At 44.7% G+C, this 27207-nt stretch overlaps 1 protein-coding gene across 3 annotated transcripts in view; it reads right to left on the reverse strand.

Annotated features, from left to right (window-relative positions):
* TBC1D30 (TBC1 domain family member 30) overlaps positions 1-24161 on the reverse strand; it is an 85800-nt gene extending 61639 nt beyond the window's left edge. Inside the window, exons 1-2 of one of the 3 annotated variants that reach the window (XM_039519837.1) lie at positions 23676-24157; positions 18405-18569 (exon numbers count right to left, since the gene is read on the reverse strand). In XM_039519837.1, coding sequence (XP_039375771.1) covers positions 18405-18569; positions 23676-24060 — 550 coding nt within the window. In that variant the 5' untranslated portion in view covers positions 24061-24157. Of the gene's footprint in view, positions 1-18404; positions 18570-23675 lie in introns of those variants that run through there. The other 2 variants (XM_039519838.1, XM_039519839.1) reach the window with 2 other exon arrangements.
* Between the last annotated feature and the right edge of the window lie 3046 nt (positions 24162-27207).

Raw genomic sequence — 27207 nt, forward strand, 5'->3', positions numbered from 1 at the left:
ATTGGCAAGGTTTCTTAGGTTCAGGAAGGAATGTCTAGTCAAAATGAGAGAGAGAGAGAGAACAGCCAACAGTCTAGTGGATAGGGCACAGCCTGATTTAGAGCAGGGACTTGAACTGGTCTCCCGCAGCAAAGCTGGGTACCCTAATCTCTGGGCTATTGGCTATTCTGGATTGGGTCTCAATCTCTCTTGTTGGAGCTATTCTACTTTGTATACATAACTCTAACCCTCACATTAATCCTAAACTCTAGCCCTCAAATCTGTGCCTCACCCCCGTATATTGAGTGACAAAATGGTGACTTTACGGAAAATCAGGCGTTTCTGTTTTCACATAAATCAACAGGGTTCTGCCCATTGATGCCTTGAACATTCCTTGGAAGACAAGATAAGTGAGGTCATATCTTTTACTGGACCCACTTCTGTTGGTGAGAGAGACAAGCTTTCAAGCTTATGCAGAGCTCTTCTTCAGGTCTTGGAAACTAACTCAGGCCTGGTCTACAGTACAGAGTTAGGTCAACATAAGGCAGCTTACGTCAACCGAACACTGTAAGAGTCTACATTACAATGTTTCTCCCATCGATATAAGTCACTGTGGCATGGTGATGACTCACCGGCATGGTGCCTCCTGCTGGTTGTCCAAGGAATTAGCTCTTTTCCAGCTCCAGAGTGCCCTCTGCCAGCTGATGCCTCACCTGCCGCTAGTCCCCGTGTCCCTCCCAGACCCCGGTGCCCTTTGCTCAAGGGTTCTGCCCACCACAGCAACCCACAACGTGGGTCTCCCCCACCCAAGGGAACCTCCAACCCCCTATCCTCACCTTGCCTCAGTGGCTACTGCCAGTCTCCATTTAGCCCCCACTCACTGGGGCAGACTGCAGTCTGTAAACCACTCATCATCAGCAAGCGGGGTTGGACCAGCTGCCTCTGCTTATTCCTGGGCTGCCCCTCTGCAGCCCTAGTAACCTTTTGTGGACCTTTAACTTGGCCTGCAGCCTGGGGATTTTCTAGGCTGGAGCTCCCCAGCTCCCTCTGCCCTTCCCCAGCACTGCTCCACTCTCAGCTTCCCAGACAGCCAGGTCCTTCTCTCTCAAGAGGCTAGAGAGAGTGTGTCTCTGTGTTCCTGGCTCACAGCCCTTTTATAAGGCCAGCTGTGGCCTGATTGGGGCATGGCCTCATCTGTGGCTGCCTTTCCCAATCAGCCTTTCCCCAGCCACAGCCCTCTCCAGGGCTGCTTTTAACCCCTCTGGGCAGGAGCGGGGTGACCACCCCACTACAGTCACTCACTACACCGATTTAATAACTCCATCGCCGCAAAAGGCATAGCACTTAGGTTGGTGTAGTTACGTCGATGACTGTTCTAGCTGACAGCCGGAGCCAGGCGGTGGCGTTCCAGCAGTCAGAGCCCCACAATGACAGTTGGTGCAAGCACTCCTGGTGAGGATGCACTCCTGGTGAGGATGCACGACAGAAGGAGCTAGTGTGGACACACAAAACTGATTTAATTTAAGTGACTTAATTTTGTGGTGCAGATATGCCCTCAGAATGTCACTGCTAAATACAAGGTGGACCAGATTGTTTAGTATAAGCAGCTAACACATTTTAAGAGGCTATTCAAGGTGAAGTGGCCTGATAACACACCTCCAGTCATAAGGAGGAAAGGAAGGTCGGTGGGGAGCAGCTGCAGAGGTTGTTAGTGGATTACAGATGATTGTAACAATAAGCCATAAGTCAGTATCTCTATTCAGTCCATGATTTTTCATGTCTAGCAAAGTTATGAATATAAGCTCCTAGGTTCATCTCTTGAAAGCGTTGTGCAGGTTTCCTTTGAGGACAAGAGGTCAGATACAGAGTGATTGCTTTGTGAAAAGTGTTCACCCACAGGTGACCTGCATGCATCTGACGAAGTGGGCATTCACCCACAAAAGTTTATGCTCCAATACATCTGTTACGCTTTACGGTGCCACAGGACTCTTCGTTGCTTTTACGATCCAGACTAACACGGCTACCCCTCTGATACCTGTCAACATGTGGTGTACCTCATCCAGTGCTATTGTGGCATTTAGTGCAACTATGTGGGTGAAACCAGACAATCAGTATGCTCTCAAATGAACTCACGCAGGAAAATGGTACACAACACCTCACCTGTGGGTGAACACTTTTCACAAAGTGATCACTCTATGTCTGACCTCTCAATCCTCATCCTCAAAACCTGCACAACACTTTCAAAAGATGAACTGAGGAGCTGAAACGGGCCATCGAGTTGAGTGTTAGGCCTCACTGCGTCTGGCTAACTAACCAATAGGTAGAAATAGTACTTGAACCAAATGCTGGTAATAGTCTGCTCCATTAAATATTAATACAAATAAATCATATAACAAGTACTATATATCAGTTTATTAAGACACACTCACTTATATATCAAATATATCAAAATTCACATGCATCAGATGAATAATCATAAAAAAAAAATGAAGTCAACCACCAGCTTGTACCAGTACCCAATAATTTGTTCAGATGGAGGACTCTGGAACAGAAGTTAAGCAGTCAAACCATGAGTGGTAATTCCACAAATGGATATCTAAGATAGAAAGTGAATAGATAAAATAGAAGGGAATTTACCATTTCAGTGTTACCATGGTAGCTAACAGACGGTCAAAGAAAATAATGTTCATGACAGCCAGTCCCAAAAGGTCAAGGATATACATTTGGCAGAGATCCAATAATTCTAAACTTACATATGCTTAATGACCGGGGTACTCCACAACACGCTGGGCCTAAACTCTGCAGCAAAACCATACCAGATTCTGGAGGATTTTATTGAATTAAATATTCAAATACACAGCAAGCACTGTAGCCTCTTATTTATTTTGTTATTAAATACCATTTATATTACTGTGTATCCGCATTCAGCTTTTGATAGTCAGCCAACTTTTGTATAATGCATAAGAGCACTGCAGATGTTTTCAGGGAGAACTGGAAATTGTGACAACTGGCTAATGCTTTAGCACCTCAGGAGATGGAGGCAATTTGATATTGTGGAATAAGCACAGAAGCTGGATGTTTCTAGTAAAGTGATCAGCACTGGCATGTTAAATTTAAGAGTCATCACTAGGATCCACAGTTAACAATCCATTGACATGAACAGAGTGATTTGCACTTCCCAGAGCTATTGTTCTGGGCAGTCTGCAGACTCATGAAGACAGCTTGGTCATAAAAAAAGTTAAACAAATGTAAGTTAAGGTTTTCTGTATAACGATAAGGACTAAAAAAGAATTATTAGATTCTGGAACACAGTTTTGCAGCCAAGGATGAACTGTACAGCCATAGAATCTCAGAATATGCGGGGTCCTGCACAGCGTTCCCTCTAATTTTCTCCATCCACGTGCAGAATGAATTTTTTTGTGCGCACCATATTGAGGTAATGTGTGGATATGAGCCATCAGTAGAAACCAAAAACCTAAATATAATATACATTTTTTAAAAGTTACCATAGGGATAATTACCAGCCAGAACAGGTTAGGCATTTTAGAACTCACTACTCAAAGAATTAAATTTAAGCAAAAGAGAGTAATAAAAGTTATGAAATGCACAGACCAGTCAAAAACTAAAATAACACACTTTGAAAGTAGTATGAAGAAACACCACCACCACAAGTATGTGTTGGGAGGTGAGAGAGAGAGAGAGACGCATTTCCCCTTTAAGTACACTGCCCTTTTAAGTAGATAGGCACGTTCAGAAACAGCAGCAGCTACTAGCAAGCTCCCTCCGCCCTGAGCCCTGTTGTGTCGCTGTCCTCCCGCTCTGTGAAGATGGGGTACAGGGCGGGGACAGGGGGACATGCTGACATCAGCACGCCCCTCCCCCTGCACAGCAAGCAGGAAGCTCCCAGGAGCAGCTCCAAAGCAGGATGGCAGTGAGGGGAAGGACACCTGAAGTGTGTGGCACTTGATAGCCTGCTGGGCAGACGCCCAGCTGTGCAGCTTAGAGGGAATTTAGGACCTGCATATATTTCATGTTCAGTGGCAAAAAATAGGGTGCTGAGCCACATAACAGGCAGTGTTATTGCAGTAGACAGAAACAATTTATTCTTCAAATTAGGTAAAGTAAGTGCACACATTCTAGTTAGAAATTAAAGCACAACCAGGAAATTTTCCTGGGAAAGCAGGTCTCTGGGCAGGACATAAGCCATGTGGGCAACACATTTTTTCATAGTGCGAAGCAGAGCTATTGCTGACGGTCACTGAGGCAGTAGTGCAAGGTGCACGTTAGGGCAGGGTAGATGAGGCTTTAGCAAAGGGCCAGGGATCATGGGGAGGGTGGAATGGAACTCTGTGAGGAGCATGCTGTCCAGTCCCCCTCAGCTGCACAACCCAACAAAAATCTCATGTTACAATCCTGTGCAAGTCTCCGCTTTGTATGGGATTTATGTAGGGCTATGCTGATGAAGGGGGGTAGGATGGATATTATTTTATTAAGGGGCAAGGGCAGGGGGCAGGGGTAGAAGAGAGAAAAATAGAGGAGGGGAGAGTCAGTCTAGGATATGTCTACACAGCAATTAGACACCAAGAGAGAGGGCGGGCCTGCTGACTGCCTGACTAAAGGGGCTATTGCTATTTTGTGCTATTTTTTTCTTCATCTGGAAGAAAAAATCAGCCCAAATCAGGTTGGGCCTTGTAGACATACACTGAGAGATCTGGAAGAGAGACACTGGAGCAGGGGGAGCTGGGGCTTACATGAGGAACCAGAACTTGGGGGCAGCCCAGGGGGATGTTGAAAGGAACACTTGCATAGGAGAGTAGGAGGGTCATCAACAGCCTGAAACAGGCAGCAGGAGCACAGCTGGCTCAAGGAATAAAGTTTGGTTCCTCAGCAACCTGAACCAGCCAGGAAGTCCCAGTGCAGAATTACTTAGGGTATACCTACACTGGGGGAAAAAAACCAACACCACTGCAACAAGTCACTGGCTATGTCTGCACTACAGCCAGGACCGATGCTCTGAGATCGATCCACCAACGGTCAATTTAGCAGGTCTAGTGAAGACCTGCCAAATTGACAGCAGATCACTCTCCAGTCAACCCCTGTACTCTACCCCCAATGAGAAGAGTAAAGTAAGTCGACGGGAGAGTTTCTGCCATCAACCCCCTGCGGTAACTCAACCTAAGGTACGTCGACTCCAGCTACGTTATTCACACAGCTGGAGTGCGTAGCATAGGTCAACTTACCATGGTAATGTAGACAGCCTCAGAGCCAGGGTCTACAGACTCGGGCTTGTGCTATGGCACTAAAAATAGTAGTGTAGACATTTCTGTGTGGGCAGGTGCTCAGGCGCTAAAACCCAGCAAAAGGTGTGGGTCTCAGAGCCAGAGCTCCAGCCTGAGCGGGAATATTTACACTGCTATTTTTAGCACCATAGCATGAGCCCACAAGTCTGAGTCTGTACATCCAGGCTATGAGTAGGATGGCCAGGTGCCCAGTTTTCAACCAGAAAGTCCAGTCAAAAAGGGGACCTGACAGTGTCCAGTCAGAGCTATTGACCAGACACCCAAAGTCTGGTTATGGCGGGCAGGGAGGTGCCGGGTCATCACATGTGCCAGCCCCTACTCAGCCGGGGCCGCTTCCTACTTGTGTCAGGTGGCTGCAGCTCCCAGTCCCACCTCCACAGACAAGTCTCTCCTGATCCAGGCGGGGGGAAGGGGAAAAAGCAGTGAGTGACAGGGCCACCCAGAGGATTCAGGGGGCTTGGGGCAAAGCGGGGGAGTAGCAGCACTTGTACTCACCCGGCAGCGGTCTGAGTCTTCAGTGGCATTTTGGTGGCAGGGGGCCCTTCAGTTGCTCCACATTTTCGGCAGCACTGAAGGGCCCCCCGCCACCGAAATGCCGCCGAAGACCCGAACTGCCGCTGGGCCAGGGCTCGCGGGGGGCCCTGCGGGGCCTGGGGCAAATTGCCCCACTTGCTCCCCTCTCTGGGCTGCCCTGGCAAGTGATTGGGGGGGGCAGAAAAGTGAATGGGGGTGGGTGGGACCTTAGGGAAGGAGGAGGAGGTTCTGGCACTCCTGTTGGAGAATCCAGTTTTCAAACATTATAAAAGTTGGCAACCCTAAGAGCTATGAGACTTGCTGCCACCTCTTCTTGTTTGGTTGGTTAGGGTTGTGGGTTGGTTTTTTTTTGTTTTGGTTTTTTTGCAGAGTGGACATACCCTAAGAGACTCCTGGAAATGAGCTGCAGAGGGAACTGGTTCTTTACTCACAGGAAGGCCACTGGTAGACCTGGCCCTAAATTTTCCAGCAGAACACTTTTTCATTGTAAAATGCTGATTTGTCAAAAGTGCAACATTTTGCAGAAACAGGTCACCTTTGACAACAATTAATTTCTAAACAAAAATTTTAAAAAGTGGTTTTATAAAGTCAAAACATTCCACTTTTACCTTTTCAAAACTTTTTGATTTTCCATTCTGAAATTACTCGATTTCTTTTTTTAAATTTGATATTATAAAATGTAAACTTAAAAAGCCATAATCAGAACAAAATCTTTCATATTTTATCAAAACAAAACAAAAGTTTCACTTGACCAAAACCAGATTTTTTTCAGAATTCTGGTTTGCAGGAAATTTCTAAAAATGGTCTTGTTCTGTTCCAGAATGGAAGAAATTTTGAAATCGCAAAACTTTCCCCCACCCCCAAAAATAAAAAAGCTGTTTCCCACGCAGCTCTAGTCACTGGTTTCTGACACCTTTTGTGTTAGGACCACCTTGGCAAGTACCAAGACTACAGGAAATGTTTTAGGTCTCATATGAATGACCCAGGCATAGCACACATTTGTGCCTTTTCCTTTTTGACTACACAGAGGGAAAGAGTAAAGTATTTAGCTCCAAAAGCACAAAGAACCTTTTCTTCCTCTTGATAGCTAAGAAATGAAAATTAGATCCAGAGCCTAAAGTGATCTCAGAAGAATTCCAGATCTACCGTTGCCCAACAACAGAATTTCATTAGTATGTAACAAAGTGAGAGAGGTTGGACAGATTGTCAAATTAAATTTCTATTGATATTGCTTCCTTTAAAAGGAAAATATTAGATAGCAGAAGAATAGCCAGTGGATGTTCTGAATTAGCCAGCCAGGGTTTGTTATACAATGATATACTTCCCTCACCTGAATTAGTAATACTGCTCTTTGCTAGAGGACTGAAAGTCAGAAAAAAATAAACCTACAAGATTCATTGCCAATCTGAACTGCACACAAAGTACATACCCAGGACACATGCCCCAGGCAACGTGCATACATTATAGTACCATTGATGGGAATGTTATGTCCTGAAACAAAAGCAGAAAATTCTTACAGGGAAATCCCCCAGGAGATATGATGACGATTCACCACTATGTTTGCTGGTCAGGGAGTTGTACTTGAGACTGTTAAATAACTGCCTCATAGGCAACGGATACACCTCAGTTCTCAGAGTCCTACCTGTACCGTGTACACGCTAAAGATCTCAGGATACTTTTGATAAGAATAGGAAATAACCCTGGCATCTCTGTTGCCTAAATATTCCCTTATGCTGTTCTGTACTAGCTGGCCACCACCCCGGAGTACAGAGATGGCTGCATTTCAGTGGTGTAGCGTGCACTGAGATTGTAAAATGCTCTAGCACCCTCTAAAGCACTACTATAATGTACTCAGCTTTCAGCATTTGTGGGCAAAGTGAGGTTTATGAACAAAAATTGTTGGTCACACAGAGTTTTATATTTTATAGTTCCCACAAGTGACCATCTTGTTGCTGAATATTCTATACCTCCTTCTAGACTTTTATGTTGTTGTATAGTATTCACTCTTCTTTCTCTTTCCTCTCCCACTAACAGAGATATTTAGCATTCCCAGCATAATTTACATTGTCAAGTGTTATAAATATAACAAGCAGCTGTTCACTGCAACACTTCCCCACGAACAGCTATGCAAAGAATAATGGTGTAAGAGTGCTGCTGACAGTCCCCTATGCCACAGAGTCACCATAACACCTATTTTGTGTTTCAATTACCTTCTGCCTGCTGTCAAAGGAATACAATATACAAAGCTCACTTCTTATCCCAGGAGCCCAGGCTCTAACCGCAATAGAACTGGTGAACAAAACGTGCTTTCAAATTCCCTGAAGTCTGGGATAGCTATAGCCACGGCTTAAGGAAATATAATACTCCAATGGCATTTTATTTTACAGTACTGTGTTTGTTATAGTAGTCGTCTCTTTTCAAACGTTTTTTCCTTACTATTTTTAACTACTGCACAATTTAGTACTTGTTTCTATGCTAGATAACATTGGGTGTTAATTTAGCTTCATTAAATATTTTGCACACATACAGTTACATTCACTTCAACCACATACAGTTTGAGTAACTGGACCCAATACAGGGGTTGGATCCGAAGATGAAATCTACTATCCCCAACACAGGTACAGACAGCAGAACTACAGCCTATAGGCCAGTACTCACAGTTGCCAATTGCAGTATGTTTGGGGCCACTAGATCTGCTTAAATATACATTTCTATGGTCCCCTTTCTGTGGCTGCCCCAGAGCTCCACTCCTTATCAACCTATGTGGGGATACAGAAACTCTCTCCATGGCATTCAGGGAATGCAGAAGCCCAGTAGTGGCCACAGATGCCCTACTTAAAGGCCCCTCCAGCTCTCCCTCAAGTAGCCCCAATGCAACTTTTAAAGTGGTGCTGAGTGCCGTGACCATCCTTCTATACCAGGGTTACCTTCACCCCTTGGAGAGAAACCAAGTGTTTGCTACAGAGAGAGAGTAATTAAAAGCATAGGAGTGTAACAACATTCCATTTTCATTTTTTATTACGAACAGGCAACCGATCCTGAAACCCAAGGGAGAGAGGGAATAAAGAGTAAGAGCAGACAGCAATCATGATAGTCCATCATCAATACCAGTCAAATAACAAAGCAACTAAATATGATTTTTTCTGTATGTGAGGTGTATGAGTCTATTCCATTCCCCATTCTTCACAGACCCATATAGAGAATAGAAGATCAAAAAGAATTAGAATAATAACCAGCCATTGTGACGGAAGAGAACCAAGCACACTCAACATTAGTTATGTCCGTATTTTTAAAGGACACAGTATCTAAGATATGAAATTCATAATACCTTTGAAGTGCAGGTGATTGGAATTTAACTGAATAGACAGATACAAATGGCTAGAGAGGGAAAGGTCAGACAAACTTAACCAACTGAATCATTTGAAGATGCCTCATCAGAGATCAGTTTCTGTAACAGTCTACTATAATTGCATCAGAAGATAATATATTTTTGAATAGTTCAATTAATTTGTTTCTGTAAAAGGTTACTATAGAGAATTTGCTTTATTTCACACATCAGAACTGCGTGTGTTCATTCTGAAGTTCATTAACCAAACCCCGAGACAATAAGGGGTGTTTTTCAAAGTGAGTGATCTGCTTCACACTCACGTGGACATCTAAAGAAGAATTAGACGTAGCTACTAATCATTAACTCGCGTTTGTGGAGGAAACAGCAAGAGAAAGACATTGTGATCTTATAGTCCGGAGGGCACTCTGTGCCAAAAAAATAAAAATTATGTGCACAATATTTTAAAATTCTGCAAGTTTTATTTGTCAATTAATAAATGCGGAGGCTCCAGCATGGCAGTGGTGAACACAGGCCACTGGCTGCACGAAGGTGGGAGTTCACCCTGCAGCCTCCCCACCCCTGGGACATGGACTCAGTAAAGAGACTGCACTCGACCCTGATACAGCACAAGGCCTGGGCCTGCCCCAGAAACATCCTGGGGCCCAGTCCCTCAGCACCAGGTGCAGGCAGGGCCGGCTCCAGGGGTTTTGCCGCCCCAAGCAACCAAAAAAAAAAAGCCATGATTACGATCTGCGGCAATTCAGTGGGAGATCCTTCGCTCCGAGCGGGAGCGAGGGACCCTCTGCCGAATACCTGGATGTGCCACTCCTCTCCGGAGTGGCCACCCCAAGCACCTGCTTGCTAAGCTGGTGCCTGGAGCTGGCCCTGGAAGCAGGGCAGGCAGGCTTAACCAAGCAGGATCCAAGTGTGGAGGGGCTCAGTGCGGGGGTGATCCAGGCGTGGGGTGAGAGGATTCCGAGTGGGACAATCTGGGTGCAGGCAACTCAGTGGAGGGTCTAGGTGTGGGAGGATCTGGATGCACAGAGGCTCACTGGGGGGGTTCCAGGTGCAGGGGCAATGGAACTCTGCAGGGGGCTTCCAGGTGAAAGTGCTTGGGGTTCAGCGGAGGGGTCTGAGTGTGAGGGTCTCAACAGGGGGGGTCTAGGTGCTGAATGAGTGGGGCTTGTTGGGGTGAGGGTTCAGGGGGCTCCAAATGCAGGGGTTGAGGTTCAATGGGGTGGGATTCGGGTATGGAGGGTTAGGAGGGTTCTGGGTGTATGGCGTGAGGCTTGGTGGGGGTATCTGGGTATAGGAGGTCTGGATGCACAGGGGTTGGGCGGATGTGGGGGGGAGCAGCTTCCCATATAGTGACCCCTCCCCCTGCAGCTGAGGAGCAATGGGGGCAGGAAGCAGGGGAGGATGCTGAGCTTCCTGCAGCTGAGGGAGGTTTCTCAGGGTGGGTCTGACACAGCCCCAGCCACTCCTGGCAGGGGAAGTATTAGTCCCGTCCTCTTCTGCCTCCAGCTCAGCTGAGACTATTAGCTAATCCTAACTATCAGTTCAGGGTAGGAGCCACCAGCTGCTCCAGATGCCTGAAATGATGTACCTGGGCAGCTAGGGAGTGGTGCATGACTGCTCTTGCAGCTTCCCTTTGCTTCCCTGTCAGAAAGTCATTTTTCTGCAGGGAAGCAAAGAAATCTGCAGGGGACATGAATTCTACACACACGCAGTGGCGAAGAATTCCCCCAGGAGTAATCTTACTTTTCTAAGGGCTTGTCTACACTATAAATTTAAGTTGACCTATGTTAGGTCGACTGACAGCCACCACAGAAATTACTGCGGTGGTTCATGTCCACATTGACTTTTTGTCGGTAGTGCATGTCCTCACCAGGAGTGTTTCCACCAACTTAAGAGGGACAGTATGGGAGGCTGAGAACCAGGGCACCCAGCTCTGCATGCAGCTCCCTGCCAGCAACCTGGCTTCCCCCTCCCTGCTGGAAATGGGACAGCCCCCCCCCCCCCCTCTGGGTTCTCGGCTCCCAGCAGCCAACCAGCTTCTGGGCATGGAGCTCTTCACTGGGCATAGCTGTGCTCCAAGTAGGGATTGGGGAGCCAAGAGCCCAGGGGGACAGCCAGGCTTCTGGCAGGGAGAACCGTGCCCAGAGTCCAGTCAGCTTCCATACTCTCAGTGAGGAGCAGGGAGCTGAGAGCCCAGACAATAGCCCAGCTGCAAGCAGGGACCCAGGACCTGGGGGAGGTGGGGCCAGGAGGGCTCTCCGTGGGGAGAGAGGACCCCGGGCAGCAGATCGAGCCTGAGTGACATCCCAAGCCTGAGTGGCAGCCCAACTAGGGAGCTGGTAGCCAGCTTTCTTGTCAATTTCACAGCTCCGGCGGTGACTAAGAATGACAGCTCATAGATGTAAGTAACTCAGTGTCTATAGGGACACTGTGTTGCCCTAACTACAACGACATAAGCCCTCTGCCTCTTGTGGAGGTGGAACTATTATGTTGGTGTAGTTGGGCACTTATATCAGTAGGAGCAAGGCTGCAGTGTGTACACTGACATAATTAGGTCGATGTAAGCTGTTTTACGTCAACCTAATGCTGTAGTGTAGACCAGGCCTTTCACAGAAACTTCTCTCTCTTCAATGAAGAGGCAGGAACATATTTAAACAAGTGTGATATAAAATGAGGGTTTAAAATCAGCCACTAGCCTACCACAATGGAGACCAAGCAGAGGTGAAAGTAAGCCGGTAGGGCCCGGTACAGAGTACCAGTAAAAAAAGGTGCAGTAGTGTACTAGCAAATAAGTGGAGCATTCAGTACTGGCTTACTTTCACGTCTTTTGGCTGCATAATAAAAAGTTCAAACTCAAAGCTAATAAAAGCTTGGAAAGGGAAAACTCACTGTCAAATTGTTGTTTCTCTCCCTCTCCTCCTCCAGCCAGGCTGCCCGACGCAGGCTAGGCTCTGCGTTCCCCTGACCCCCGCACTCAGCAGGGACTGCAGCGGCTTCCCTCTAGCTTGTAGCAGGGGGACTGGCTGAGGGAGAAGCCTCCCCAGGTAGCCTGCTGTCTGCATAGGAACAGTTTAAACTTAGCTGTTCACTCTGTGGTCTGAACTGCAGGGTTCGGAGTTATTTCTGGCATCCTTGTTAATTTCACTCTCGGCTGTTGGGGAGGGTGGGGGTGACCAAAGCCGGGGCAGTTCATTTATATTCAATTTATATTACTGAAGATTGCCTCATCCAGGGGGCAGAAAAGAACTGCCCCGGCTTTGGTCACACACACACCCCAACAACTGAGAGTGACATTAACAAGGATGCCAGAAATAGCCCAGAATCCAGCCCTGAACCCCTGGAGTGAACAGCTAAGTTTAAACCAGGGTTTCTCAAACAGGGGTCGCCGCTTGTGTAGGGAAAGCCCCTGGCGGGCAGGGCCGGTGTGTTTACCTGCCCCATCCGCAGGTCCGGTCGATCGCGGCTCCCACTGGCCGCAGATCACTGCTCCGGACCAATGGGAGCCGCTGGAAGCAGCGCCTCCGGCGATCAGCCAGACCTGCAGACGGGGCAGGTAAACACACTGGCCCAGCCCGCCAGGGACTTTCCCTACACAAGCGCACAAGTGGCGACCCCTGTTTGAGAAACCCTGGTTTAAACTGTTCCTATGCAGGCAGCAGGCTACCTGGGGAGGCTTCTCCCTCAGCCAGTCCCCCTGCTCCCTGCTACAAGCTAGAGGGGAACCCCTGCAGCCCCTGCTGAGGGCGGGGGTCAGGGGAATGTGGAGCCTAGCCACGTTGGGCAGCCTGGCTGGAGGAGGAGGAGGAGGAGGAGGACAAGTTGAAAAATGTGACAGTGAGTTTTCAGTTTTTCAGGCTTATTCCAATAGTAAAGTTTTATTACAGACAGTACTGGTAGTAGTAATAGTAGCTTTATTTTCTATATCTAAGTCATGTAATGGGAGGGATCCATGAAGTATGTAGGAGAGGTGGGTTGCTTGTGTTTGGACTGTAGGGGCAAGAAGTGTAACTTACTACCACCCCTGGCCCCACCCCTTCCATCTGAGGCCCTTCCCCCTTCCGGGGGAAAGGGGGCAGAGTGGGACCCGTACCAGTAAGAGCTGTATTTTACTTTCACCTGAGACCAAGGTTTCTTGTAGATCACACCTGCACAGGGAGCAACAGTCATTGAGTACAGGTTCCTCCTCACAGAGAAAGGAAGGAAATGGGAATTGTGCTTTGTACTATACAAGTTTAAGTGCTCTGAAAAAAAATCAAGTACTAAGTGTCTTAAATTGGGCACATAAAATTAGTGGATACTCTTGACCTTAATCATTCTGTGCCTCAGCTCCCATCTGTAAAATGGGGACGGTACCACCTCCTCACTTCACAAGGGTGTTGTCAAAATAAATTCATTCATGTTTATGAAACACTTAGATAGGATGAGTGCCACAGAAAAGCTCCCATATATGGTGGCTTTATATCAGTTTAAATCAAACTCAAAGAGATTACCAATACTGCAAGTCAGCAGATGAAGTGTCCTGGGTGTAACCATATAGTCTGAGTTGTTCAGTCACTGAAATCCAGAACTCCTGAATACGTCAGCTGCCATGCTGAACATGCACCGTCCAGTCAGCACTAGAAACAGTGGGGGATGGAGCATGCTCAGTGGGGATGGACTCTTTCGAGATTTTTAGCTGCTAAACCCAAAGAAGTCTGTACTAAGCATGTGCAAACAGATTTTTTCCCACCCCCAAAGGCTTCTAACTCAGCCATCTCCAAAGAGCAACTCAGCACGCTTCAAACCAGGACTGTAGGGTGAAGCCAGACTTTCCCAGGGCAGGGTGATGCCAGACACCAGAACTGAGAGCAGGGAGCCCGTCTCTCCAGTGCTCTCAATGATCTCCCTACTGATCCACAGGCAATATGGAGGAAAAATCTGTCTGACTCTAATGGAGAGAAGACATGAGCCAGAACAACGAGAATGGAAAAGGAATAGATTAGGACATGCAGCTTGGTCAGATTGTGACTAGAGAGAGGGGATAAAGAAACTGTGACTGGCAGCTAGAAGGTGAAGACTGGGACTGACTGGGCAGGAAGACTAGGATTGGGAGCTGGGGTGTGGTGGGGAGAAGGAGACAGGGAGCCACTGAGGGAAACACAGACACTAGATAAGGAGCTGGGGTGGAGAGACTGGTACCAAGAACAAGTGTGGGGTGGAAGGTTATATGTGTGTGAATTCACCAGTGTCAGCTATAAATTTAAAAACATTTTTCTATTATTTTTATACCTGTTTTATACCTTATTTCTGGAGCCGAATACACTCTCCATGAATACAATTTAAAAATATCAATCTATGCCTAATACTTATCAATGTGGTTCTTGTCTGATCACATATTTCAGACCAATCTAAGAAATATCATATTGCAAATCATTTCTAAATCCTTTAAAACAAAAACAAGGGACAATATAGCCATCATTGTAATTGGGGAAAAAAACAAAACAAAAACAAAAAAGACCACCACCTTTAAGTCTCTACTTCTTCATGAAATAAAATATTCTAGCTCCCCCTGCTGGCTCAGCAGTTCGATACTGTGACTTGACAGAGGAGGCTGGATGGAAAACCTGGAGAAAGGAGGTGGGAGGAGGGGGGCAACCTGAAAAACTAACACATTTATTGTGCCTTTAATGGAACTCTGCAGGAAAAAAATGTTTGCAACACTGATAAAAGAGTTTATTTTTAAGTTTCTAAAAAGGCGTTACAACAGAAAATATTTAATATTTTTTAAAACCTATCAAAAGAAAAGTTTGTAACTTCATGAATAATTTTATTCCCTATTAAATCTCATAAAAATGTTCACAGAAAGGAAATGTCATTCATCTGGTTCTGCTAAGAAAGTATATTGCTTCAAGGGGAAAAATACAAAAAAAAATGTTTGTATAAATTTCAATCCAGTTTATGCAATTTTCATTTTAAACATCCTTATTAGGAAAACAAATTAAATGTGTGGAAATCTAACTGATGGATGGCTAACCCTTTATTTATAAACGAAAGTTAAATGGAAATAAAATTAAGCCACTCGAACATGGAGCCATTATATAAATATGTAGGTTTAGGCAATATTTTATATGACTTAGCTTACGTTTCCAAGCAATTTTTTAGCCTGTCACTAAGAAAATCTTTTAGACATTTTTTAGAGAGCGATGTGGTTTGCCCAATTTTCCTTAATGAGTTATTGTCACAAACATTAGTAATACAGGACACTGCAATACTAATATGGAGCAGCACATTAGAAAGCTTTACTGCCCATAACAAAAACACTGCAAGAATACATTTTTATTATAAATCTTTTGTGATGCTTACCAACATTTTTCTTTAAATACTTTAAAAATAATTATTGGCTCCTCTGTCAGAAACTGGATATTTAAAATCTTAAGTTGAAAAAGAAATTCAGTGTCCATTAGAAACAACATTTGAACTTGCTGTGCACTTGGCTTTCAATTACAAGTACTTTTGATGAGTTTCAAAAATAAGTTATGCTTCTAATACAATAATGTACTATGTCCAGTGATTTCTACTAATATTTTAATAGGTATTGAGGCGTGTAGACAAAATATGCTTTCATGAGTGTGTGTATAGCTGGAGCGCTATACACTAAAATAAATCCAGTTACATTTTGGTTATTTCATATTATGCATTTATTTCACGGTCATCACAATAACTGTGCATTCTAAAAAAAGTCTTTTTAAAAATTGAAGACAACTGGAAAAATCTCTGTTAATACCATAACATTTATGAGATTTTAGATGCACAAATGTCAGAACATTTAAAGTTATATTCCCACAGCAAATATAATTCTGTACATACATGGTGTTAGTATTTTTACATTAAGGCATAAAAATGAACACACTGTGGACCTGCTCAAGAGCCCATTTAAGCCAACAAAAATCTTTCCACTGACTTCAGTGAGCGCTGGATTACATCCTAAATGTACAAGATGAGCAAATTACAATTGCTTTGGGATACACAAAAATCAGGAAGTTCAAAAGTGTGTATCTAGATGTTAAACAACTTTTACTAAATATAAAAGCCTAATTTAAAGAGATATAGTTAGGGCCCTACCAAATTCGCGGCCATGAAAAACATGTCACGGACCATGAAATCTGGTCTCCCCACCATGAAATCTGGTCTTTTGTGTGCTTTTATCCTGTATTATACAGATTTCACAGGAGAGACCAGCGTTTCTCAAATTGAGGGTCCTGACCCAAAAGGGAGTTGCACGGGGGGTGGGTCCGCAAGATTATTTTAGGGGAATCATGGTATTGCCACCCTTACTTCTACGCTGCCTTCAGAGCTGGAGGCCAGAGAGCGGCAGCTGTTGGCCAGGTGTCCAGCTCTGAAGGCAACGCCCGGCCAGCAGCTGCACAGAAGGGTGGCAATACTAGACCATGCCACCATTATTTCTGCACTGCTGCCTTCAGAGCTGGGCGGCCAGAGAGTGGCGGCTGCTGAGGGCCCAGCTCTGCAGGCAGCAGCTCTGTGTTCAAAACTGGGCTCCTGGCCAGCAGCCACAGCTCTCCAGCTGCCCAGCTCTGAAGACAACGCCACTGCCTACAGCAGCGCAGAAGTAAGGGTAGCAGTACCACAACTCCCACCTACAATAACCTTGAGACCCCTCCACCCCAACTGCTTTTTGGGTCAGGACCCCTACAATTGCACCACCATGAAATTTCAGATTTAAATAGCTGAAATCATGAAATCAGTGAAATTGATCAAAATGGACCGTGAATTTGGTAGGGCCCTAGACATACTGCATGCCAGTAACCAGACTTCAAACGTACACACACACACACACACACACACACACGGCTGTTAAACAATAACTGCATGTTTCAAAACTGAAATTGCTTTCTCAGGGACAGCTAGTTGGTTTCCTTTCAAACAACGGTGCCACTTTCCAATAGTATGAATAAAAACAAAAAACATCTAAAACTCAGATTCACAGTTCTTTTACACTCAGGGTGAAAAATCCTGACTTTAGTAAAGTCAATGGGAGTTTTGCCATTGATTTCACTGTGGCCAGGATTTCACTGTCAGAATTTAGGACCCAATCTTGGCTCACAAGGTTAAAGTTATGTTTGTGCTTAAGCATTTACAGAATTGAGGCCTAAAGATTTTTCGGGGGGGGGGGGAGGGGGGGGGAAAGGAGAGATTAGAGGAAGAGCATGTATTTTAAGTACTATATGTTGACTAAGAACTTGTTTGCTAAATTTCACATAGAGCACATCAACATTTATAAACTCCCAAAGATTTAATTTTACAATAGGATCAGACAAACCCTTAACTACACCACATTAGTATATATATGTCACTACAGTAAGTTTTTAAAATAAATCTTTTACATGCACCTCAAAGTTGCTGCAGGCATTTTTTTTAAGTGGTCATGCTTATATTTACTTTACCTGAACATTTACTGTACCTGTCACGCTGCGTGTTAATAAAAAAATAAGACGGAATGTTAGGTAATTTTCATATATTGTTTCTAAAGCTATGATAAGGTTTTAGATATGACATTTTACAGTTTCACTGTACTAGAACCGACCGAAAGTATTTTAGTGCCTTTCGACAATGACGAAAAATCAAATACAAAAATATTCTGTTTAGTCAGAGAAAAAAAACTAACACTCAGAAAGCAACATTTCTCTTCTTCCCCACAGCTCCTATTTTGAAACCCTTGCATAAATGACAGATGTTGATATTCAAGCTTCCTAACAATATCTATAGTTCTGAATCCACTTAGTAAAGAAATGGCATACTAGTAATACTATTCTGGAATGAAAAACATACATACAACACACAGTTACTAATGAAGAGAGAATAATGGTACTTACTATCTTCCCCCCAGCCATACAAAAGTTTATAATTAAACACAGCAAGCAGAATCAACATGTTTCCCCTATGCTAAGTTGAAAAAGCATTACAGAGCGTACTCTGTGAGAGAGACAACTTCTTCAATGCATTCATCTTGGACTATTATAGCATATCTTATCAATTATTTGGACCAATTCTTTTTAACTGATTCACATGCAACTCCCATTGACTTCTGTGGGAGCTAATTATATGCATCTAATAACAAACTAGCCTTTTGATTTTAGAACTTGTTTAGAAGTCTCATACTATGAAATGCAAGGGTTTATTGAAATACTGCCATATTAATTAAATAAACTACTCACAACTAATAAACAAGTACACAAAACAGTACTTACGGCGTTTCTGGGAAACAGCCTGCAAACATGCTGTGACAATATCACAGTTCTTCTGCACTTTATGTAAAAGCCTATCTTTCTGCTTCAGATGACGAAGCAGCTTTGCTGACTGAACACAAATTCTGTAATTCAGTTCTCGTACTATAGTTGCCAGTTCATCAGCATCTGTCAATAAACAGAACACAAAATTATTACAGTCCAGCCTGAAACACATATGACTTGAGTTCGGTGTGTCATCTAGGGCAGTGCTTCTCAAACTATCTGATGTGGCGGACCGGCAGGTGTTTTTTTTTCCCCCCCCAATGTGCCAGGAACCGGTACGATATTTCCCAAGGACCGGTACCATATTTGTGCCATATTATTATCGTTTTTGCATAGGCAGGTAGCACATCAGATCAGAAAAACTAACATTCTTCACTGTATTAATTGGAATGGGAATGTGGCGTACATGCGGAGATGTTCCCATTTAAATACACTGAAGACTGACTGAAAGGCTGTGCATCTGGGAGGATAATATAAAATGACTAGATCCAAGAAAATATTATTTGAACATCTGTAGTAATATTAATTTATATCAGAAAATGAATAAAATAAAAATTGGCAGACATTTTTTATTTTATTTATCAGGAGCAGGGCCAAAGTCAATAATTAACTTGCACACACTGTATAAGGGCAGAATTTTAATTTTTGTAATTTATAAATTTGTTTTTATTGTGATAGATGTAGCCAAAAATATTACTAGTTATGCTGTTACATGTATGCCTTAAAATATGGTTCTCTCTGAAAACCATGTCTGGAAATCTGGAACATTCTTATTCGTATATCTAATCCCTGTATGTATTCAGAATCACGTTCATGGACTTAGAAGTAAGAATTTATTTTTTTACTCTGATTACCATGTAGAATCAACAGAGTGAGTGAGCTGGATTTTATTCTTTCTTGTGTATCAGAGCCGTTCACTAAGTCACAGTTACACTCATGCAAACTCTGACAAGTTTGGTTCATTAAACATATTCTAGACTGAACTAATCATATGTTGAAATTGCAAGTTTCCACTAGAGCAATACCACTTTAACAGGCCAGAGACAGAAGCAAAAAGCTCTTTGCACAGATTTGAAGAAATTGGCAGGTTTCACTTCCTGGTTTTTTCCATGTCAACAACAAGACTGATTTAACAACAGGAGACAAGTGGCCTTTGTATAGTCCTCCTTTTCTTAATATCTAGTGTCACGGTTGCTTAGTTTTCATGAACATTCTTGGATAGATTCATTTTGCTATTGTCTGAATTCAAGTTTTCCAAAGTGTAAGGCAAATGGTGTAACAGCTTTACTTTTTACATTTAAAAATTTGTTTTCCCCCCCTCAGACTCAATTTATTTCCAAACAAGCTAATATGTCAAAAACTTCATCAGAAATAAAAAGTGATCCAAATATTGACTACCTTTAACAATATGGAATCTGTAATGCATGACCAAGTTTACAGAGTTATTATGCTTCGCTGGTTTAAAACTATAGAAATTGTGCATAAGGTCACACAGAGCTAAATAAATTCACAAAACCAGTTTCCTGAAGGCGCCCTCTATCTGGCAACGTTGAGGTCAACAAATCTTTCAGGAACAAGTGACAGCTGGTCACTATTTGAGATTCATGTAATTTCATAAAGAAAAAAATCTGGAACCCATGTTTTGTGTGACAGATTCCAGAAAAATATGAACATGTGTAACTGAAAATAAAGGCCCAAACACACTCATGCTGCACCTGACATTATCACCATCCAAGCACTGAATATTTTGATAAAATCCTGATTATCCCACCCTCCTTTCCCAAGAGCTATGCAGGTGGAGGAAGGGGCAGTTTCTGGGAGAGGAGAAACAGCTGTGTAGATGGGAAGGAGAACCAGCTCTGGTTTGATGATTTGTTTGTTTTGGCAAAGGCGGGGGGAGGCTGGAGAGGTAACTTTTGTGCAGATGGAGGAAAAGGTAACACTTGCACAGGCAGAGAAGGTGAAGAGGTGGGTGGACAGATAAATCCAGGATAAAAGAGAGGACGAGATGGGAGTGCAGGGAAAGGAGACAGGATCAAAGAAGGTGTCATTCATATGCATATGTGAAGGATTTGACTGATATCACTGTGCCTCTGTACAAGGAAGAGTTTGACGCAGATCAGGGAAGGGGTTTACAGTAGGCAGGGAAAAGAGGCTGGGGGGAAAACGGACAGAATAGGTTACTCCCTGTGAAGTTGTGGATAATTTTGGAGGAATGTAACCCCCGTGTTGGTGGCTGGCCAGGGATGAGTGCAGATCAAGACACTCCCAGTGCCAGTGGAGCGGCTACACAGAGATAGACTCATAGACTTTAAGGTCAGAAGGAACCATCATAACCATCTAGTCTGACCTCCTGCACATTAAAGGCCACAGAACCACATCCACCCACTCTTGTAATAGACCCCAACCTCTAGCTGAGTTACTGATGTTCTCAAATCATGATTTAAAGACTTCAAGTTACAGAGAATCCACCATTTACACTAGTTTAAACCTGCAGGTGACCCATGACCCATGCAGCAGAGGGAAGTGAAAACCCCCCAGGGTCTCTACCAATCTGACCCAAGGGTTGAGGTTGGGGTGCACAGTAGGATACTCTTTGTGCCAGTGGAGTGACAGGGCAGGATGCTCCCCATACCAGTGGGGCAGGAATTCATAGATTCGAAGGCCAAAAGGGACCATTGTGATCTTCTAGTCTGACCTCCTGTATAACACAAGCCATAGAACTGCCCCCTAACTATCCTAGAGCATAGTTTTCATAAAAAAAATCCAATCTTGATTTTAAAATGGTCAGGGATGGAGAATCCACCATAACCCTAAGGAAATTGTTCCAATAGTTAATTACCCTCACTGTTAATTTTTGCACATTATTTCCAGTTCTGAATTTGTCTAGCTTCAACTTCCAGCCATTGGATCAGGTTATATCTTTCTCTGCTAGACTGAAGAGCCCATCATTAAATATTTGTTCCCCATATAGGTACTTCAAGATTGCAATCAATCACTCCTCAAGCTAAACAGATTGAGCTCACTGAGTCGATCACTGTAAGGCAGGTTTTCTAATCCTTTAAACATTCTTGTAGCTCTTCTCTGAGCCCTCTCCAATTTATCACATCCTTCTTGAACTGTGGACACCAGAACTGACACAGTATTCCAACAGCAGTCATACTAGGACCAAATATAGAAATGAAATAACCTCTCTACTTCTAATCAAGATTCTCCTGTATGTCTCCAAGGATCACATTAGCTATTTTGGCCACAGTGTAACACTGGGAGCTCATCTTCAACCTATTGTCCACCGCAACCCCCAAATCTTTTTTCAGAGACACTGCTTCCCAGGATAAAATCCCCAATCCTGTAAATATAGCCTACATTCTTTGTTTCTATATGCAATACATTTCTAGTCAGCTGCATTAAATCACATGGTGTTTGCTTGCACCTAGTTTACTAAGTGATTCAGATCATTCTGAATCAGTGACCTGTCCTCTTCATTATTTACCACTCTCCCAATTTTCATGTCTTTTGCAAAATTTATCAGTGATGATTTTACGTTGTCTTCCAGGTCACGGATAAAAAAAATATGAAATTGTGTAGAGCAAAGAACCAATCCCTGTGGGATCCCATTAGAAACACACCTGCTTGATGATGATTCCCTGTTTACAATCACATTTTAAGACACATCAATTAGCCAGTTTTGTGTGTACCATAATCTTTAAATCAAAATGTCATGTGCTACCAAGTCAAATGACTTGCAGAAGTCTAAGTATATTACATCAACAGTACCTTCATCAAACTTGTAATGTCATCAAAATAAATATCTAGTTAGTCTGACAGAATCATTTTTCCATAAACCAATGTTGACTTTCATTAATTACTTTACTCCCCTTTAATTCTTTATTAATCGAGACCTCCATTATCTTGCCCAGAATCAACATCAGGCTGACAGACCCAAAATTATCTGGATCTTCTTGTTTACCCTTTTTTAAATATGGCACAAAATCAGCTTTCTTCCTGTCTCGTAGAACTTCCCCAAAACTCAAAGTCTTATTGAAAATCAGCATTAATGGTCCAGCGAGCTCCTAAGCCAGCTCTTTTTAAATTCTTGGATACAAAATATCTGGACCTGCTGATTTAAAAATGTCTAATTTTAGTAGCTTTGGTTTAACATCTTCCAGAGATACTAGTGGAACGGAAAGAGTGTTATCACTTTATGATGAGACTATACTATCTGTGTTTTCTCCAAATACAGAACAGAAATATTTACTGAACACTTCTGCCTTTTCTACATTATTATTGATAATTCTACCATTTTCATCAATACCAGTGTCAGGGTTCTTTTTGTTCCTAACACATTTAAAAAACTCTTTCTTATTGTCCTTAACTCAGCTGGCCACATATTTTTCCTTGTGTCCCTTTGCTTCCCTTATCAATTTTCTACAATTCCTAAGTTCTGATTCATATCCATTATTATCAATTTCCCCTATCTTCCATTTGTTACATTAAAAAAAATTATAGCTACTGTCGCTTCCCCTCTAAACCAGATTTAAAAAAAAACAAACAGCACAGCCTTCTTCAATTGTGAGAGTGTGGTTTTTGGAGCATAAAGTATGATGTTCTTAAAAGATTCCCAATTATCGTTCACATTTTTCTGATTAAATCCACTCTCCCAGCTGATTGGGCTCATAGTTGTTTTCAGCTTTATGAAACTGCTGCTTTAATAGGGTCATGTATACATGTTGCTGGTCTGGACTTTATTCTGTTTGCAGGATGGCACCAATGGCGCCATCGTGCTGGGCTCATAATGACTACATGGGGCCCAGAAATGTTTGGTGCCGGGCCCACAAAAGGTTAATCCAGCCCTAGGTGGCCGGGCAACATTAGGTGGGGCAGCGGAGCAGGGTACTCCCAGTGCGGTGGGGGGCCAGGCAGGGTGGAGATGGAGGTGCGGAATGGGGTATACCCAGTGCCAATGAGGTGGCCGGGCAGAGCGGAAATGGGAGCATGAGGCGGGAAACACCCAGTGCCTTGGGGTGGCGTGCAGGGCAGAGATGGAGGCATGAGGCAGGAGACTTGTGGTGCCCAGGCAGGGCGGAGATGCGAGCCAGGGCAGGGTACTGCCAGTGCCGTTGGAGTGGCTGGGTAAGAATAAGGTTGGGGTGAGGGCCAGGATGCTCCCAGTGCCAACGGGGTGGCTGGGTAGGGCGGAGGTGGGTGCAGGCGGTCCGGTGCCTTTACCTTTCTGGCCCAGATACTCGATCTGGTGCCGCTGGCTCGGCCGCTGCTGTAGCTCCTGGAGGAAGCGGGACTCGGCGCTGCTGCCTCTGCCCCCGGGGAAGATATCGGAGCCCGCGGACGCCTCGGTGGAGCTGTCCACGCTGTCCCGGTGCCGGGCGCGGCCCCCGCAGCTATACAGCTCGGTCAGGAGGCCGCTCACCAGGGACGAGGTGCTGCGGTACCTGCCCGCGGGATCCTCCTCTTCCTCCTCCTCCTCCTCGGCCAGGCTGTCCGCGCTGCTGCCGCCCCTGCCCCTAGCGCCCTGGCGCTGCGGGCCGGGGCTCCCCGCTCCTGCCGCGGGTTCCCAGGAGTTCCCGCCCTCCAGGTCTATCTCCAGCAGCTCCATCCCCCGGGGCGGCCGCCGCCGGCCGGGCACAGCCTCGCCTCGCCCCGCGCCCCAGCTGCCGCCTGGCCATGCAGCACCGCTCGCAGCTCCCGCCCCTGCCTGCGGCCGGCGGGCCGAGTTCCGGGTTGAGCCTATTCTACACCGGGCAGCGGGGGGAGACTCTGTACCCGTCTGCCTGCGGGAGCTGCCGGCCAGACGCAACACCCCCCGCTGAGTGGTACACGCCACCCTGGTACAGGGTTGGGGCATTGCACCTGCTGCGTGGGACCTGGTCCAGGGACATTGCACCTGCTGCAGAGGGGTGGGGACCCGGACTCCCTTCCCCGCCCCCGCGAGCACACTGCAGCCGCTGCGGGGAGGAGGGGAACTTTCGCAGGGCCTGAACCAAAGGAGGGGCCTGGCCACAGGGCCACAAGCCCATCACCTGTTAGAAAAACGTTATGGATATTTGAGTTTGATTAAATGTTATTTATATAAATCTGGTGAGAGTAGGTTTGTACCTATGTATCTAGCTGTGTGGGATGGGGTGGGGGCCGTCTTATGAATTTGCTCTGGCCCCAGTGAAATGTTATTTGGGTCTACTGTGGAAACTCATCACTGAAGCACCAGGAGAAAAACCACACTAACTTTCAGTACTGGCTGTGCAGCTAAAGTCTCCCAGGAATGAATGACCTGGTTGGAGAGAAAATGCAGAATGAGTAAGTAGTGTTAGAGAGTACACTGATTTCTTTATTCTAATACAGTTCTTTGTTCAATATTAGAAGGAAGCAATTGTTTCTGTGATCCTTTTGCAATTGACACATGACATGACAACACAGCACCTGATTACCTTTCTTTTTTGAACAGCCTGTATACATTTGTGCTACTGTACCTGAGCCAGACACCAGGGGAGCAGAAAGCCATGTCCACTACTCTCTCTTTCCCTTACTCAGCAGTAACCAGCTGCACAGATGGCATTGGCCTTTTGAACTTAATAAGTAATATTTAGTTTTGTTATAATAGAAATTGTGATTATTTTCACTAGCTCTACTACACTGGACTTCAGCATAGTACTAACAAAGTCACTTTAAAAATTCTCTGTGTAGTATATTTCTTGGCTAGGCTCCTGTATAATTTTCTCAGTTCAGAAGCTGCAGACTCACAAGACCACCTACATTTCATCCAGTCCTCAACTCTGCCTAGTCATTCATCCAGGTTATTGTTTTTCACAGTTACCATGGCAATTTTATTTTCAAAAGAAAACAAAAGTTGCTGAAGATGACCTGTTCTCTGTACAGTTGTCCCCAAGGGGGAGCCATTGTAATAGCAACCTATTCCAAGCCTAACACAGTAATAGAAAACAATGCAAGAAACTGTCTTTTATGGCCAGAGATCACCCACAGCGCATTTGCCTCAGCTGTTCATAATAGCACTCACTCTATACAGTATTTTTCCAAATGTTTTTTATGTTCGGTTTAATGTATTAATTACAACATACTGTGCAGCAACCCAAAATGTCCTAAGTTGCCTGTCACAGGCATCATCTCTAAGTTCTGTGTCTACCCATATCAAATGGTTAATGAAGGTTTCTATATTAAGTTGTCTCCCACCTTTGTTATATCTTCACTGTAATGTGCACTGCTGAATCTCTCATGTGCTTCTTTCTTCAGTGTTGTCAGTTATCTCAAAGGCAGACCAGAGAAGGGGAAATTTACTGACAAAGTATACCAATATATTTATACTACTATAGTTATGGTTAAGTTTAAGATTTTGTCACGGTTAGTAAAAGTCACGGACGGGTCACAGGCATGAAACAAAAATTCACGGAAGCCCGTGACCTGTCTGTGACTTTTACTAAAAATAACCATGACAAAATGCGGAGGAGGGTCAAGCACCCACTGCTGCTGCAGCTCCAGGGTTCCCAAAGCGCCTGTGGCGGTTTGAAGATCCAGGGTCCTCCCGCTGCCCACAGTGACTGAGAGCACAAGGATCTCCCCACTGCCTACAGCGGCTCAGAGCTCAGGGATCTCCTCACCGCCTGCAACAACGGGGAGCTGCAGGGGCCTCTCACCGTGGCTCGGAGATCTGGGGCCAGTGGTTGGGAGCTGCGGGTGTCCCAGACGCCTGTGTTGGCTGAGAGCTCCAGGGTCCCCACTGGCTGACAGCTCCAGCCTCACTGCACCATGTTACCAGATTTGCCTGTTACTTTGGGGTACGCTCATTTACTGGGTTACTTTTCGGGGGGAGGGGGCAGTTCTGTAATTCTATTAATGTACTGCTTGTGTCACTTGTGTTTTCATATGGAGCTCTACTTCTCCCTTCTGCAAGTCCCCTCCCAATGGAGCTATCCTGCTGGACCTAGGTTCCCCAGGGCTGGATTCCTCCAGCCCCAGAACCAGATGAACATAGAAAAACACATTAACAGAGCCAGTCCGAGTAATCAATCAGCACTCTCAAGCTGACCCCTTATAGGTCCCTGGACTCAGCGGACTGTGTCAAGCAGCACTTTCAAGCTGCCACCTTTATATGCCCCTGGACTCGGTAGTCTGAGTCGAGCAGCATTTCCAAGCTGCCACCCTCGTATGTCACAGGCTCAGCACGTCCCTATCCCCACTTTCACGTTACAATTGTAATTGTAGTAACCCACTTGATGAGAAACCCCACAGCATTTTTGGGCGCTACAGAGATCTTTAGCTTAGGTAAGAGGAGCGTTGTTGCAGAGTAAATGGGAAAGCAAAAACCACAAAAGAGTAAAGTTCAGAGAGAGAGGGAAGCAACCAGCTTAAACATAAAAATTATTTATTGAATAATAGTGATAACCACACAAGGAGAGCCTAAACAAACATAATAGTTACATTATTAAATATCATAAAAGTCATATATAGACAACTATACCTGATCAAACAAATGAGGGTTAGAAAGTTATACCTGAGGTAGAAAAGAAAACAGAGAGAGAGAGAGAGAGTCCATAAGCTTGGACTGGTCGGGGTTCCCAGGTGGTGGTGGTAGCTCAGGGTCCTGAGTGCTGGAGACAGGCAGAGCCCCCAGCATGATCAGTCAGGAGAAGATGAAATCCCAGTGGAACTGATGCAGAGTTTGGATCCATGCATCAGAACACTTACTTGAGCGTGTGTAGGGGTTTTTTTGTAGGGAAACAACAATGGTTCA

The sequence above is a fragment of the Mauremys reevesii genome, linkage group 1 (assembly GCF_016161935.1).
Source record: "Mauremys reevesii isolate NIE-2019 linkage group 1, ASM1616193v1, whole genome shotgun sequence".
Classification (NCBI taxonomy): Eukaryota; Metazoa; Chordata; order Testudines; family Geoemydidae; genus Mauremys; species Mauremys reevesii.